This window comes from Numenius arquata, chromosome 5, assembly GCF_964106895.1.
Source record: "Numenius arquata chromosome 5, bNumArq3.hap1.1, whole genome shotgun sequence".
In the NCBI taxonomy this organism is placed as follows: domain Eukaryota; kingdom Metazoa; phylum Chordata; class Aves; order Charadriiformes; family Scolopacidae; genus Numenius; species Numenius arquata.
This window is the reverse complement of record NC_133580.1, coordinates 34,136,746-34,153,116: the sequence shown is the minus strand read 5'-3', so window position 1 is coordinate 34,153,116 and position 16,371 is coordinate 34,136,746. Positions and strand designations below refer to the sequence as shown.

Genomic DNA, 16,371 nt, shown 5'->3' with positions numbered 1-16,371 from the left:
TTGGCTCTCCAAAAAACCCCAACCTATAACTGCAAGAGGGAGTCTACAGACTTGCAGCTCCCGAAAGCTAAAGCAGCCGTACAAAGTTTACATTGTGTTTCCAGCTACATTTTGATTCCATTTCCTCTTTCTGTCTCTCTGAGAAATTAAGTAGGCAGTAATTTTTACCCACTGGCATATAGTCTCCCAGGGAGAAATCTGAATTAGTTCTGTAAACTCTCCGAACAGAAGAATAATCTTCAGAGAGAAGACAGCCAGTTAAAATAAATAGGGCTCTAAGGCACGCTGGCAGCACAAGAACATGACTGACCTCCTTGAGCAAAGGCTTAGTGAAAGCTACTAATTTAGGGTCTTAAATATCTGCAGACATTGTGGCACTTGACTGTAAATCATTTTCCACCACTTAAATATTTGGAAAGCATATATTTTTTGGAATTGCCCATGTTCTTGCAAATATGATTTTAGATATGATGTCTGAATTATTTTGCCCTAGTCCTTTTGACAACTTGTTTTTTGACTTTGTGACATTATTTTTTCTCCAAATCAGAACATTAGTTGTCTCCTGTTAGGCAGGGGACCCACACCTATGGCTCATCCCATCTTGGGTCACAATCCTTTTATCTTTTTGTCCTCTTCAATGCTTCAAGTGGCTTGGAAAAACAAGACCAGATGTTTAGTCTTGTTAGATGGCAATAGAGATACACTTGCACAGAATGGTTTCTATATTCCTCATGCAAAATGAGTGTGAATTTTTACTCACTTTAATAATCCTTTGAATTCCAATTTTAACTGGTATGTCAGTACATGGGAAAAGTTTAGGCTACAAGTAAAATATGTGAAATGTATCCAAATGTATTTGTGTGTGTGTAGTTAACTGCTTCCATTTCATATGGGCAAGTTCAAAAGCAGGGATCGTACTTTCTAATAACTACTACTGAGTTTGCAGTGATCATGCTGTATTGGTGTTAGGTCAAAAATTAAAGCTGAAGACACCTTCTGTGATGTTGTTTGTCTCTGCTTCTTTATGTCCTGCAGCGGTTAGGCTGCTGTAAGGGAAGGGGGAGAGGTAGCAGAGATGAAACCTCCTGGAAGAGTAGAGCTGCAAGGAAACCATGTTCAGTCAAGCCATGACAAGTGAGAGATGGCACCAGCTAATAACCCTTCTGGCATCAGCATGTGGAAACTGTTCCTGCTCATTAACAACCTGTTCTGGGGCAAGCAAAGGAAGCTGAGGGCTGCTGCTTCTGCTTCACTCCCCTGGCATTGAAGTTCATCTGTTTAGCCTTAGTTGATTGAAAAATAAAAGGGCATGTATCCAAAAGGACAATGCATTTTACTCTATTTTGTAAATTTAGTTTATATTTTTGGATCTTTTTCTGCATCAACCCAATTGTGTGTAAGAATAATTAACAGTACATGGTGCCTCTTCTGTTTTTAGCAGCTAACGTCCTCTTGTGCTCCTCTGTAGGTGCATAGCTCCATGTCTGGTGCATGCAGGGATGGATAGAGTGATGGATGTGTATGTGTATATATAGCAGTTTATTTACAGTACAAAAGCAAGTTAAAATTTCTTCTTTGTGGAGGGCATTAGGTAAATATTAAGGGCTGAAGTACAGTAAGAGGAAAAATGTTAAGAAGAAAAGAGAGACGGTTGAAACTGAATCTCTTTTTCCTACGACCTGTGAACCCACAGGCATGCTCAGCCATGTTTATGTTGAGGGAATGCTCAAACTTTGTGTTAGGTTTTGCTTGATGTAATTTTTAATGTGGAACTACATGGCGCAATCACATTAAAACGTATGTTGTTGTCAGGGTTACTGCTGAGGATAAGTAGCAGAACTGAGAATGAAATGCAAGAGATGGTTTTGTGGGTTCTTCACTGGCAAAATGGCTGAGTGCCTGTGGGCTCTCCCCATCCTTTTCCCGTGAGCTGTAATGAGTCGAAGAGCTGGCTTGGGTCTGCTGCAACCAAGCCCCTGCTGTGCCTCAGTGAGGGAACTGCTGTGCGTGGAGGGAAAGGGATGAAGTGAAGCTGGAGGATCTGGGAGGACAGGCCAGAAGGCATAGGTAGCCCTCTGGTCAGGGCTGGGGTGGTATCTGCTGTTGGGATACGCAGCCAGACCAAGAAGTACAGTGAATTCGTACATTGCTTTATGCTTTTCTTTTTCTTACATGTTGTATTTAATGATTATTGGCGTCCTGTCCGTGCCTTGTATTATGGCTTAATAGGTCAGGATGGAAGCACCTTAAAGTTAGGAGGAGAAAATGAGGGAAGCGAAAACTTACAGGAGCATTCAGGAGTACGGCCTCATAGTGAGGTAAAGGCAAGGTTTCCTGGCAGTGATATGTAGCAAAATACTCTGATAATCAGAAGGATTTTTTGACCTAAGCTAATTTTGGTCCCTGCTTGGTTTGAGGAAAACCTTCAGCTTATTTGCAGGAGTGCCTCATAACCCCTTTTATAGCTGGTTGTGTCAGCGGTTTCCACTGCAAACCCCGCATTAGGGTTCTTACAACTCAGCTGTATGAATTTGATCTGGACTTTAAAATTGGCGTGTACATTCTTGATTTGGAAGCAAGTATCGAGGCTGGATGGCTAATCTGTTGGCTATGCGAATAATATTGCTGTAGTAAAGGCTGTGAGGAATATGATACAGCTCTCGGTTTCCATTGAGTGCAGAGGAAGCTTATTTGCCACAAAGAGCAGGTGCTGCCATGGTTCTTTTTTTCATGCAGAAGTGGTAAGCTAGATCCCAAGTGTATCAAACCTGTCGGGAGTCTGCAGTGTAAGTTGGGTTTTTGCTTCCTCCCTGGAGGGAAGGAGGTGAGGAAGGGCTTTGGCGGGCCGCCCCGTTAGGTAGGGTCTGCTGGAGCACACGGGTACAGGGGAGGTTTAGATTGGATATTAGGAAAAATTTCTTCAGTGAAGGGGTTATCAAGCATTGGAACAGGCTGCCCAGGGAAGTGGTTGGGTCACCATCCCTGGAGACATTTAAAAGAGATGTAGATGTGGTGCTTAGGGACATGGTTTAGTGGCGGACTTGGCAGTGTTAGGTTAACGGTTGGACTTGCTGATCTTAAAGGTCTCTTCCAACCAAAAACGTTCTATAATTCTATGATACCCGATTTGAACTGGTGATGTTCAGGTGTCAGAGTGGAGTACAGGGTGCTGCTCCCTCTGCGGGTTGCGTGGTGCTGGGGCCACTCATCAGGAGTCAGGTCAGACAAGCACAATTCCTGCGAGGGAGGCAGTGCAGCTACGGAGCATAAGTGTACCCCCCCTCATGTTTTGGGGCAAGGTTGTGTTCTCCAAAAATACAGTAAGAGCTGCTTCTCCAAGCTTGCAGTGATTCACTGAAAGGGTGTTTGCTAGCATACTTTGAGCTCTATGTATGTTTGAGAGCATGCTGTTAAAATACTGGCTATTGGTGCAAGGTGGTACTTTGGTCAGGTGAAATCAGGTTAGGCATAAAAAAGGCAGTAACAGATAATGAGTGTAAATATTTGCAGAAAGTGTACTACAGCAGGGGAGATAAAGCCCTTATGGTTTGAACATCTGTGTGAAAAGGCAGGGCGTTACTTGATAAAAGACTTATTTAATACATTGTATTATTTATTTAAGAAGAGGCTATTTTGTTTTGTGATTCTGCAAAGTTCTTCTGTAATGTTCTTTAATATAGGGAAAGATGTAGGCTGAAAGAGAAGCAAAAGCAGTAATGATACAAAGGTCATTGTCTGGTTGACTTTCATTGATTATGCCTGTCTTTAAACTGAATTGCTGAAGCCGACCACTTATCAGAAATGCTCGAGGGGTAAAAACCTGGAGAGATTTCAGATAGCCCAGGGAGATTTAAATTGGGAGAAATGAATTACATTCTAAGAGAAAGTTGCAGATGACATTGAAGGATGTTTGTATGATGGGGAGACCATTATTTACTTCAGACTATGAAATAGTTTCTTTGGGTTGTGACGTACTATCACACAAGCCAGTTTGATTCAAGGCAGACTGCATTGGAAAGATAAAAGGCAGCTTCCACCTCTAGACAAATAGACTTTTGTCTTTAGAGTAACTGCAGTTTAAGGGTTTCCTTTATTACTGCATGAAGGCTAAATAATGACAGTTCAAAGAAGAGATGCTTGTCAAGTTTTCTTCTTAGTCATGTGAGGAATAGATGATTGTAAGTTAATTAGAAATTAGTTAAGCTACAAATTACATTCATTCAGAGATAGATATACATGTGCATGCTTGCAATTTTTCTGGAAAGGATCTTTTAAAATATCTCATTAAAGCTTGACAGTAATAGTAAAAAAGCTTTTTTTTTTTTTTTAAATGTTGGCTATTGCAAAGTGAAATAATAGGCTGGCTGAAACTTAGCTCAAGAAAACAGTTGTATTCCAGCATGTTTGGGGCTGTTTCCTTTTAAAAACCTGAGGCGTAGATCTGTTCTGAGATTATTTTTTATACTGTTGCTTTTGAAGTTCATCCTGGATCGAAAACTGGTTTACTTTTGGTTTATCTCCATTTGGAACTTATTTTAGAACAATATTTGCAGTTTTGGAATTCTAATGTTTAAAATAGCAAGAATTTTTTTTTTTTTTTTTTTTTTTTTTTTTTTGTCAAACAAAACCGAAATCTAATATTGGATGGGTGATTTTATTTATGTTTGTTAGAAAGTGTCCTGAGCATCTCTGGATGGCATAGACTGGCTTTTGGCTTTCGGCCATGAAGCTGGTCACTGCTGAGGGGCGGAAAAGAGGTTTGCTGCTGGGGGCTGCAGGGGTGATTGGCCTCAGCAGGTGCCTGGTCATGAAATGTCCCTCCTGCTTTCCTCCCCCTCTGTCTCTAAATGAGCTTCCCAGAGTAGAGAGGCATGGAACTAAGTAGGAGGAAACATTCCTGGTTTGGCAGTTTTGTAGCTTTAAAAGCTGGTGGTTGACACTAGAAAAAAAAAAAAGTCTCATTATTTTGTAGCTTGATTCATGCTTGATTTTAAAAACTTGCCTCATATTGTAAATACAGAATTGAAACAGATCCATCAAGGATTTGAAGAGTATTTGTGGTACTTAGAAGTCAGTTTGGTTCGCAGGTAGACAGTTTTATCATTTTAGTGCTATACTCTTCTGTGCATACATCGTGTTGCATTGATTCCATTTATTTGCGCGTGTATCTTTATTAAAGGTATGTTTTAAGGATATGCTTTTTTCCTACTAGGAATTAAGTATTAGATGTTATTTTTGCTTTTGTCCACCAGTTTTCTAGTCTTTTGGTATTTAAGCATAGGTAATACTGTAATTCACAGATCTGACTGATGCCAGATAATTTTACTAAGCTAAGGTTAAATTTGCAGTGCAAGGATAAAATCACTCATACAGAACAAAAAAAAATTGTGGTACAAAAGTAGTAATAATTTATAAATACCATTTCAAAATTTCCTATTTATTAGCACCTATATCTTTTTCTTTCTTCATCTGTTGGATTTTTCAAAACTTAGGTGAAACCAATGAAAATAAATGGAGTTAGTTGCCATTGTGACAAGGAATATGGGGAACCTTTCTTTCAGTTTTGGTTCAAATACGTGCACAATTTTGCATGCATAATCCCAAGTATGTATCTGAATTTATAGAGTGTAAGAAGTGTCAAAACTGAGGCTCCTGGGGTATAAATATGTCTCCAGTGTGGAAAAGATCCTTTTTTGAGTGTTCCAATTCCTCCTGTTGTGTTCAGTGTAGATGTTTGTTTATTTTTATATACTTGTGTTTATATTCCTGTCGTGTCTGTGGTAAACTTTGCCCTTGTAGCTTCAGTCCCACTTCATTATAGGTGCCTCACAAGCCACGGATGCTGGCTGTGACTCTCAGGGAAGGCTTGTGCTTTGGCTGAGATTTCCTGGAAGTACCAACCTCACCTCTCTTGGTTAGTCACATCTCTTATCCGAAATCAGTAGGTGTTACTTGGAAGTCTTATTCACTGTATCTAGATAAGGAGATTACTACTCTGGCATCCCTCTGCAGTTCTTCACCCTCTTGTCCAGTAATTTGTTTGTTCAAGTGTACCTGTGACAGCCTCACCTCTAAAGCAGGTTCAGTCCCCTGCCTGCATGGCTTTTGCAGTCTTACTGCTGAATGTGTGTGTGTAGGTTGCTTTTTCCATCCCAAATTACAATGCGTGAACATCATGCTCATTTGTGTATGTTAAGAGAAAGCTAGGTTTTTATTCACTTCAGCAGTCCAATCACAAAGCACAGCAATCCGTTTGACCTTTAGCTTTTAGTGCCCTTATGTTCCTCTCCCTTTTCCAGATCTTGCTGACAAATGTCAGCATGCCGTAATGTATCGGTTTAGGGATCTGTTTATGGCAGGTTCCATCCCTCACCCAAAGGTTTGAGGAGCTTCTCTATAAATAGCTATGTACATCATAGCTTTCTATATGCTTTTAGGGTTCCCTGATCTACGTTTTATAGTAACTGGGTCTCTTAGCTCAGAATTTGGGTATGAACACTAACTTTTAGAGGAATGTTGGCTTTATTGTTCAAGCCTTTTGTAAAAGGATTCACCATTCAAGTTGAAATTCTGATAAATTTAGCAAGTCAAGAAGTTTTTCTAAAATTAGTGCATCTCTTTTTTCCCCTCTGTCTTCTACTTTTCTTCCTTGCATGGGACTTGCTCTGCTAACTTTCCGTTGATAGCACCCTTCGGTTTCAACCCTGGGTAAAATCGCTCTGTTGATCTATAACCCTGAAGGACTGGCTGCTGTTTTGAATCTGAGAAGTGACAAATCTTTCTACATCCCAGGCCTCCCCTTTCACCAGAATAATGTACTTGATAGCACAGGATTAACACCAAATGGAAGGATTTTTCTGGTTTTATTTGAATTTTTGAGTATTGTGTTTAGTTGCTAAAGATTGCTACTGCAGACGTCTGTGGGACATAGATTGGTGTTGAAAAATGCCAGCCATGATCCACTGAATGTGAAATTTCCTGCTTTCAGGCTATATGTTGTCAAATTATACATTTTTGGAGTATTGCATTTGCATTTGTCTTGCAGCATTAGGTGATACTTTTTCCTCTGTTTTTCCTCCAAGTATTTGTCTTCAAGATGCTGTCCAATCTGTGTGTCACAGCTGTCATGTGTTATAGTCTCTGAGGTTGTAGGAAAGCCTTAACCATATCAGGTAGGCTGATGGGACACTTTGCACAGGATTACTGACAAGTGACTGTTCATACATAAATGCCAAGACTGAGTCCCTAGCATTTCACTTATTTCTACCCCTTTGCCATAGACAGTTTTCAAGACCTAGCCTGACTTTTCCCTGTTGGAGAAAGCTAGGTGTGGAGACTGGTGACTGTATTCTGTGGTTGGTCATCGTCAATAGGAACCGCAAGGAATCAAAACTTCTTGGTCCCTACTGAGCGAACTAAAACAGAGGCAGTTTAAAAATACCAGAAATGAAAGCCTTCCTTCTGCCTCCCTTTGAGATGTCGCTTACTAGAGCATGACTGTGGCCCAAGGTGAACTCCACTTTTGGAAATAAAGATTAAGTAATTCTGCTGTTTGCAGCACCTTCCCTAGAACATAGCACTTCCTTCAAGGAACGCACCCATGCTTGCAGGCAAAGGAAAGAGTTGTAGCTGCTTGTGCTGTGCATACAAAATCTCACAACTTTTCTGCTTTAAGACAGGAAATACATCTGGAAACAAAAGGGGGATTTGCACCATCCAGGACTGCTCTCTTCAGCCAGCTATAAAGTGATTAGCAGATTGAGGACCAGGGATATAAATCAGTGCATAGATCTTACCATGTGTTGCTTTATTTCTATTTCTGTTCTTTGGAATGAAGCTAGTTGAAATTCAGTGGCATCAGATGAAAAGATTAATTGATTGTTCAATCGAGGTCAATAATGCGAACTTTACAAAGGTTTCTGTTGCAAGGCTATTTCATTCAAGTGGACCAAAGGCAATTGAACTGAACTTTGGCAGTGACCTTGATCAAAGAGGCAGACTGCTCAAGAGGCCTTTCTTATTCTGGTCTGAATATACTGCGAGTCGCTGGGGGCTATAAACCTATTGAGAGAAAGACAAAACAAAGTCCTGTACCGGTTTATCTGTGATGTTGAACTTTTGACTTTCTAGTAGTTGCAGCTGGGGAAAAGTCAGCTTCACTATTAATGAAGTCTTCCATGCATGTGACCAGTCACTGACAAATACATAAACTTTGAAGAGAGTGTTTAGATGGAAAGTCTAGAATGGAAAAAGCTGGTTTACAGCTTTCCTTTTTCCTCTTGTGAGAAAAATTTCATATATGAAATAGTGCACGTGAACAGCTTCCAGCCAGTAAAGTAGAAGTGGAGTTTTTGAAAAATAGGCAATACTGTGCAATACTTTTCCTGTCATCCAAGTGAAATAAGAACAAGAACCTATAAATAGTGCTTCACCAGAAAGAAAGATAGTACCGTAACTTTCACAGGGGCATATTCACAAAGGAGAAAAGATTAATTTTTTTCTTTTTTTTTTTTCTATGAAACAGCACTGTGAGGAAGATATTGTGGTCCTGTGTTCAGAGAATATAGACGTAAACCATCCAAGTTTCTCATTTACCATTCTTGTGATATTTCAGCTTAACGACGGTGGCAAGGCAGCCCGAGCACACGTGGGAATAGGTGATGTGGTTCTCACCATTGATGGGATAAGTACGGACGGGATGACTCATCTAGAAGCACAAAACAAGATCAAGGCATGTACAGGCAATTTGAACATGACTCTGCAAAGGTAAGGGACCTTTTTCTTTAAAAAAAAAAAAAGAGAATTAATTATCATGCTAACAGTTGTTTGGAGTATAAAGGCATGTAAGTGGTTTGGCAAAGTGCGTGGAGCTAAGTGGCTGCAATTGAAAGATATGCTGCTGTAGCCTGAAATGTGTCTTGATTTATAGCATTTTAGAATACTTATTAGGTGTTAATTATGCGAATCAACAAAGACCTTTTCCAACCTTCTGTCACCTGCTCTAAATTGAATGAAGTCTAGTTCCTCTTCCTTTTGAGCTTGAGTTTTGTTAGCACCTGTTTAATTAAAAACAGGTCTTATCCAGGCTCTTTTTCCCTCCTGTTCCCCTGATTGACTAGGGGCACTCCTTTTTTTGGGTCAAGTCCTACATCATCATTTTTATTGGCAAACAGAATGATGGATTTATTTAAACAGTTAACCCCTGAGCTATATGGATGAAAATAACTGCAGCTCAGAGTCCGAGAGAAGTGTTTCCCAAAGCAATACTAATGTTTCACAAATTAGCAGCTTCCCTTCACTAATTGCAGCATCTACTGTAGAAGTTACAGTTTGGTCCAGTCTCTCCGTTCCTGAAACATACAGTTTATTGAATTTCAGCGTACTGCTGTTAGCCTGCGACTGTGTTTTGGGGGGAGATGGAAGAAGGGAACAGGATGCTCACGTGCGGGTTATTGGAACTGAAGCAGGAAGAGCGGCAGCACAAGCAAGAAATTCCTTCAAGCTCTCAAAAGCCTCCTAGGGCTTTTTATATTGGCTTCTATTAGAATACTGCTATTTTTATTTAATGATGTGAGTGAGCATCTTGGAGGAGGATTGGCCTCACGTAATGAGACCCATCTTTTGTTGTTATCAAAGAAAACAACAGCAGTTGCACCCTGTGATTGCTGTTTGTGCCCACCTTCGGCAGCGCAAAATTTCTCGATGAGTGTTGGTTGAGGGCCATAACGGTATCTCTTCAGCAGTTAGTACCTTTTCTGGCAAATTATACTGCCCTTAATGAAAGGACCACCTCTCCCTGAGAGTTCATTGGGATAAGAATAGAAGAGGTTACATGGTTGTAGGTTTGACAGATGTCCAGTTCTCCGGGGTGGTTGTGCTTGGTCTGAGCCCTATGTGACGTGTAGTTGAATGGTTGTGTGAGTGCTTTCTTTTCTAAGAGGCTACAGTTCAGCCCTGCTTGTTATGTCTTGTTTTTCCTGTTGTCCTGCTGTACTTTGGTCCTTAGCTACCCTTAATAAGGGATTTCCTTTGCTGAGCCTCTGAGGAAAGAAGTATCTTGTGGCGTGGTTCGTGCCTAGGGCGTCTTCTCAAGTGAAACTTGTAAAGTTGGCATTAGAAGTTTCTTGATGAAACTCACCAGAAGAATCATGCGTTATATCTAGTGTGTCACTTGCTTTTCTGTCTCCCAATAAGGCAGGCAGGTCATTTAGAAATTCGCTTTCCAGGAGCCCACTGAGTCACTCCGGTAGGCAGCTGGGAGTGTAGGGGTTTGGCCCACTTTCTCCTGTTGCCATAAATTGATGGGCAGGGTTAATATCAGATATAGGAAAGGAATAGCAGGTGTGTCTTTGGTCAGGCAATAACTTGTTGGAGGCTGCTTCTTGTTGGGTGCAGGGATGAGTGGTTTGAAAATCAAATTAATCATGAGTTAGCCTGGTCCCCTCCTGTTCTCACCCTTCCTACCTAGCATAGCATCTGACTCATCAGTGTCGGCTACTTGACAGCTGAATGCTAAGTCAGGATCAGACTAGCAGAGATCAAAGGAATAGCCTCAGCCCCAGCATCTGGGGGTGGGACTGATGTCCTCTCTTGTGGCTCTACCAGTCTGCAGTCCCATGGTCTCAGCTGTTTCTAATTCTGCCCCGATCCCATGAAACCAAAGCCATAGACAGTGCTCTCCCAGCTCCTCTGCCTGTGAAAACTTCCTTGCTCTGATTGCTGTTTAGCAGGAGATTTGCTTCAGTTGTTTATTTGTTCTTTAGAGCCTGAAAGAAAGCACTTGGAGTCATACTGGCTTGTGCTAACTGCCCATGCTGAATGCCCATGGGAAGAATAACTTGAGAGTATAAACAGGGTAACAAGATAAGCCATTTTAATAGTGAGGGATCTCCATAATGATATTCTTCTGTTCCTGCCTCTTCTCCCAAAACAAAACCAAAATAAATAAAATATTTTGATCTGTGATTGTTCACATGAAAGATTAAATAGGACGCTGTCTATGTGAAACGATGTTGGCCTTCAAAATATGAGTTGATGCCATAGATGGGAAAATCTAAGACATATCTAATTTTGTTTTTACTGCTTTTAATTATATTTAGGGGTTTTTACACTTCTCTGAGCTTTTATGTATTTCCACACAGACTATTGATAATTTGAACTGCAATGCAATAATGTTGAGGTTAGGCTTGAAAGAGTATATAAATTCTTAGATACTGCCCTAGTTTGCTGCTGCTTTAAAGGAACCTGACGATCAGTTGGTTAGTGGTGTAACTTTGAAGTCCAAGAAAATTGGAAGATCATTATGGCTTGAGCTAACGGCCTTTGTGCTGTGAGCATGTCCATGTGGTGTTTTATGAAAGATGTGAAAGAACTCAGTTTGATCAAATTAGTCGTAGAAGCCAGAATATATTTTGTAAGTTCAATTTGGTACAGTTTTTGGTGGTAGCACCAAGTGACCTTTATTGATGACAAATTGTAAGAAGTACTGTGCACTCATCTATGGGTGCTTGCTTTACTCTTGATCAGTTATAATTTGTCACAGACTCACGTGGAATATGTGGAAATTAATATAGTGGTGCAGACTTAATTGTAATGTGAAGATAATGGCAAAATGGGGTGAAATGGCTATGTCTACCACCAGCCTCGTGGCATCTCAGAGGCAGGGCTGGCTGTGCTGTTTGCTGGGGAGGGACTAACCAAAATTAACAGGAATTATTTGAAAAAGAAACAGGGTCTTGCTCTGGCTTTTTAGTGCTTTTATTGTGTGTGTTGTGAGGATCAAAACCATAGTTGGTAGAAAAGCAGTGGTACACTCTAGGGATTACTAAGCCAGTGAATCTGAGTGGGTCCCATCTGAGGTTGATGGGTTCCAGCATCCCAGTTTGCACGGTGGCTGGGACATGGTGACAGCTTGCCTTTTAAACGGTGAGAAGGAAACTTTGTCAGTCTGCGTGGCAAAGGCAAGAGAGGAAATTCTTTATGATCAACTTCCTTATTATAAGTATTTTAACTTGATACGCTTTTATACTGTTGGTCAGGTTTTCACTTGACTTCCTCTATTCTTTATGTGCCAAGTGGAAAAAATAAAATTGAGACAAACAAAATAAAGGGCAAGAAGTAGCTTGCCTGGGAGGTTGGAAGGGATATTTAAAACAATGCCTTCAAAAGGTTTACCTACAGGTTTAAAGCAATATATTTATGGGGGCAGATGTGCATGTACCTCTTGTGGAAAACCAATTTAGATGTTTTGTAACATGTAAATGAATGTTGGCAAAATATTTGAAGGGAGAATAAAAGCTCCCTTTTTTCCTATGTAGGCCAATATTGCATGTTGGTTTTTTAAATATGGAATTGTTCTATGCCCCTGGAAGGAAGCAGAATTACAGCTGTCTCAACTGCAAGTCCATTTGCTTGGCGATTGCTTAAATACAACTAGATAAAATTGTGCTTTCCAGCCAAGTACAGTAGTAGGTGCCTAACATTTGCATGTGTTGGCAGGTATTTTCAGATATATGTCTTTAGAATTAATTTGTTCTGTAAACAAGTCTGTTTATTATGAAGGTTATAATTTTTAAGTTGTGTAATAAAAATCTAATTTTTGTGTGTTATTTGCTCATTTTTCAAATTAGCTACGGCTTAAAGATTGGGGGGGTGTTTTTTCTTCTTATTGTAACATGGAATTTTAGCTTCTTGATAGTTTGTTTTGGGGTTTTTTTTTTAAACATTAAATGCATTGCATAGGGAATTTTTCTTTGTCTATGTTTCTCTCTCCCTGAAATCTTGCTCTTTTGTACCCCAATATTTTATTTTTTAGTTAAAGCCCTTTCCTGGTTCCCATGAGGACAGATGGAAACCAGATGCTTACTTTTTGGATGTATTTTCAAGTTCAGTAACTTAGCATGGACTTTCATAAATAAATCTCTTAAGTTGCTGAACAGCTAAGAGCCACCACCTATTTTTTAAATATTGTTCTTGGGGACTGTTTCTCCAGACTCCTGCCTTAATGACTCTTTGGAAATGAGAAAGATAAAGAATTGTGTATTTCTTCCGTTACATGAGGTCATGATACTCATGAAACTTGTGGGAAAAGTGTCAGTGAGCAATAGAGGGCTTAAAAAAGGAAAAAAACCAAACCACCAACCAAAAAACAAACCAGAAAAGCCTGGAAAGTTTGGGGGTTGTTTTTTTTTTGTTGTGGTTGTTTGGATGGGTTGTTTTATTTTTTTTGCTTTTATAATATAGAGCTTATTTACCTCTTTATTTTGTAAAACAGATCTGGTCAGCTACAGTGTGCTTCACCTCTCCCTATGAATGTAGTCATTTAGGACAAAAGACATTGGGATGGCTCATCTTGGGAAGTGAAAGGATTCTCAAGGTTGTTTACATCTCTCTCTATTGCAGTGGTTCAGAAACCCTTTGGGGTGCTGTAGGTTGGCAGTGAGCAGTTACTACCATTCTGCTTCCAGCTCTTCAATGGATGACTTGCAATGGATTTCTGCAAATGAACAGGGGTGTTAGAAAGCAGTAGATGAATTTCAGTGATGGCTATAGGTTTTCTTTCCTTTTTTTCCATAAACTCTTTAGAAACACAGGGTTGCCCAAGTGTGTCACAGGTGAGGCAAGGGCCTGCTGAGTATTTTTGATGGACTCAGGACCATCTGAGTGAAAATTAAGATGAGACTTAAGCCGGTGTTCTGCAGTTGGTAAACTCAAGTGTTAAAAACCATGACACTTTTATCCGACTGCCTGAGTATGAATCTTTATCATACTGCTCTCCCTCATCTTCTTTTAGTTTTTCTTTCAGGAAACATGAAGTTTAGACTTCTAGCTTAGGAACAGCTGAAATGATCGTGATTTGAGGTGGGGTAATAGGGAAAAAATGTTATGGATCACTTGATTTCTATTTTTTAAGGTCATTTTTTCAAGTTATCCATTTCAGGAATGGTTGTCTGCAGTAAGACTAGCTCGATGTGCTTTTTACTTACTATTTGTATTGTTCCGACTCAGTCTTGCTTTTGTTATAAAATAACATAATGATATTACCACTTGTTGTGTTGAGAGCCCTGCTCTGCTTTGGAAATGCAGAGGAGGAAGAGCGTTTTGCTGTGTGAGGAATGTGTGTTCTGACAAACTACGTGGACAAAATGGATGATCTTGTTCCCATTTTGAAGATGGGGAAGTGAGATGCCTTGATGTAGAGCAGGTTTTAAAAGATTTGAGTCCATTGCTTCTCAGGTGTTGAAATATTCACCTAGTGTAGGTTAGCTGTAAACTAATTTTACAAAAACCCCAATTAGCAGTGCAGGGAATGGCACTGCGGAGCCCAAGAGCCAGCCATAGTGACTGTTACAGGGGGATCTGAACTTCTAAAATTTAAAAGTTTAAATTGTCTCCATAGAAAGGGGAGAAAAGAGTATAACTGCTAAATAAAATGGCAGGAGAGGCTGTTAAAAGAAAAATAAAAGAGGAGGAGTAAGCAGAAGAATACAAGTGTAGAAAGGATTTCAAACTATTAACAGTACAGGCTTCATTTTAGATGATGGTTAAAACTCATGCTTTCACGTTTATGACTCATGGGAACCTTGGGGTGGATATTTTGTTTCCATAAACCATATAAGGGCTAGCTTTAAGAAAGCTATGATAAGAATGCATTCGGAAGTCTTATATTTCTCCAACTTTGGTTTGTTAGTCATCATCATTTCCCTTACATAGGTATCTTGACTTTAGTTTTGTTGTTTGCTGATTTGCTTTTGTAGCATGTAGAAGAAAGTTGTTTATCCTGGCCCATTGAACGTAGGCAATAAATTGGTTGAAAGCATCAGAACTTCTGAGTAATTATTTCTAAACCTGAAAACCATTTTTTGCTGCAATTCTTTTTCCTGTAATGTTAGTTCTTGCATATCTCTTCTTTCAAGGATGTCAAAGCTGATTGGTGGTTGATTAAGGAGATAATCACCATTATCCCATTTTAATTGAGAGTTGAGACTGAAAAATTGCAAAACTCAGCAGAGGTCATATGGCTAGGAATATACAAACAAACTGTATATTTATAGTTTAGCTGCTAGTCAAAACCTTAGGCAATTTATTCCTCAATCCTAGATAGTTACCCTCAATCATTAATATTAGTTTTCAGTAATTATGCCTGAAAAGAAACTGGCTGGAAACCAGTGCCTCACAAACAGAGGTTCACTTCTCTTATTTAGCCAGGTCACTGAGCGTTGAGATGTTGGTTACTGCAGGTGGCTCATGCAGTGAAGGCGCATGGAGCCCTGTGAGACTTTAAACATTCCTGTTGAACTTTCTGTTACTGACCACAGCCTTTTCTGAAAGTTTTAGTAGAAAACACTTAACATATTTCTGATCTGTTGCTGATCCTAAATGATTTCAGCCTCCTCTCTGCCAAATGCCAGCGTTTCAGCAGCTTCAAGCCTTAAAGCTCATGTCTCATCAACTTTTTTAGAAAAATAAAGTAAGAATCGGTTGTCAAGTTTTCAGTAGCCAGTAAGCTCAAAGCAGTAGGGGCTTGGGGAATGAATCTGACTGGCTTAATGATGCAGGTACGGATCTGCCTTGCTCCTCCATGTATTAAAATTCCTGAGTCTCTTTTGTTTTATCATATTATTTTTATGGAGCTGCATGGAAATGTGTTTCCAAGGAAGCGTTCAGGTTACAAAGCCAGGTATGCAGTAATAGGAAAATGTGGTAATAGAAGAGTCTCCATTAAATCAAAAATATATTATTTACGGCTGCAGAAGAGAGCCTGCATGACCGGGCAAGAAATGCAATAAGGCAAAGCAAAGTAATACGTCCCTCTGAGTTTATTGGGTAAAAGTATCTGGTGACTTGTTCTGTAGTCCCTCCCGTGATTTCTGAATTCTCTGTTTCAGCAATGCTCAACTTGCATGTTCTCAGAAACTTTTGTGGAGGGGGTGGGAGGGGAGGAGAGCCGTGCCAGCAGGGTTTGTAATGGGGGGTCAGCCAGGAAGGCAGGTGGATGTGAATATTTGTATATGCTGCTGGCACGGGTCTTGGGAGCCGTTTTCCTTAGGGAAATGTGAAGGACCGCCTGTGGGGCTGCCTGGCCTTCATCATACCCGATTTGGGATTTGCTCCTTGGTGTGAGGTGCTGAACAGGGCTGAGGAGAGGTGCTGTGTGGAGCTGGGGCTTGCCTGGCCTGCTGCGCCCGGCGGTGGCCCGTAGGGATGTTCAGTGCATAGCTTGTTGAGGAAGAGGTAATCCAAGGTTGCATGCCTCGCACCATGAAAATCGCCAAATGCTTTTTGTCAGCCTGACCTTTGGGTCTGGAAGTAACCTGACCTGCAGGACTAAGGTTCTGTGCAGTGTACAGTAAGCAGGTGATGCTGAGAAAG

At 40.3% G+C, this 16,371-nt stretch overlaps 1 protein-coding gene across 12 annotated transcripts in view; it reads left to right on the top strand.

The window, feature by feature from the left end:
• PDLIM5 (PDZ and LIM domain 5) overlaps positions 1 to 16,371 on the top strand; it is a 133,258-nt gene that overhangs the window by 33,565 nt on the left and 83,322 nt on the right. For all 12 annotated transcript variants that reach the window (XM_074147846.1, XM_074147845.1, XM_074147856.1 and 9 more), the window contains exon 3: positions 8,615 to 8,766. In XM_074147846.1, the coding sequence (XP_074003947.1) occupies positions 8,615 to 8,766 (152 nt within the window). The remainder of the gene's footprint in view (positions 1 to 8,614; positions 8,767 to 16,371) is intronic.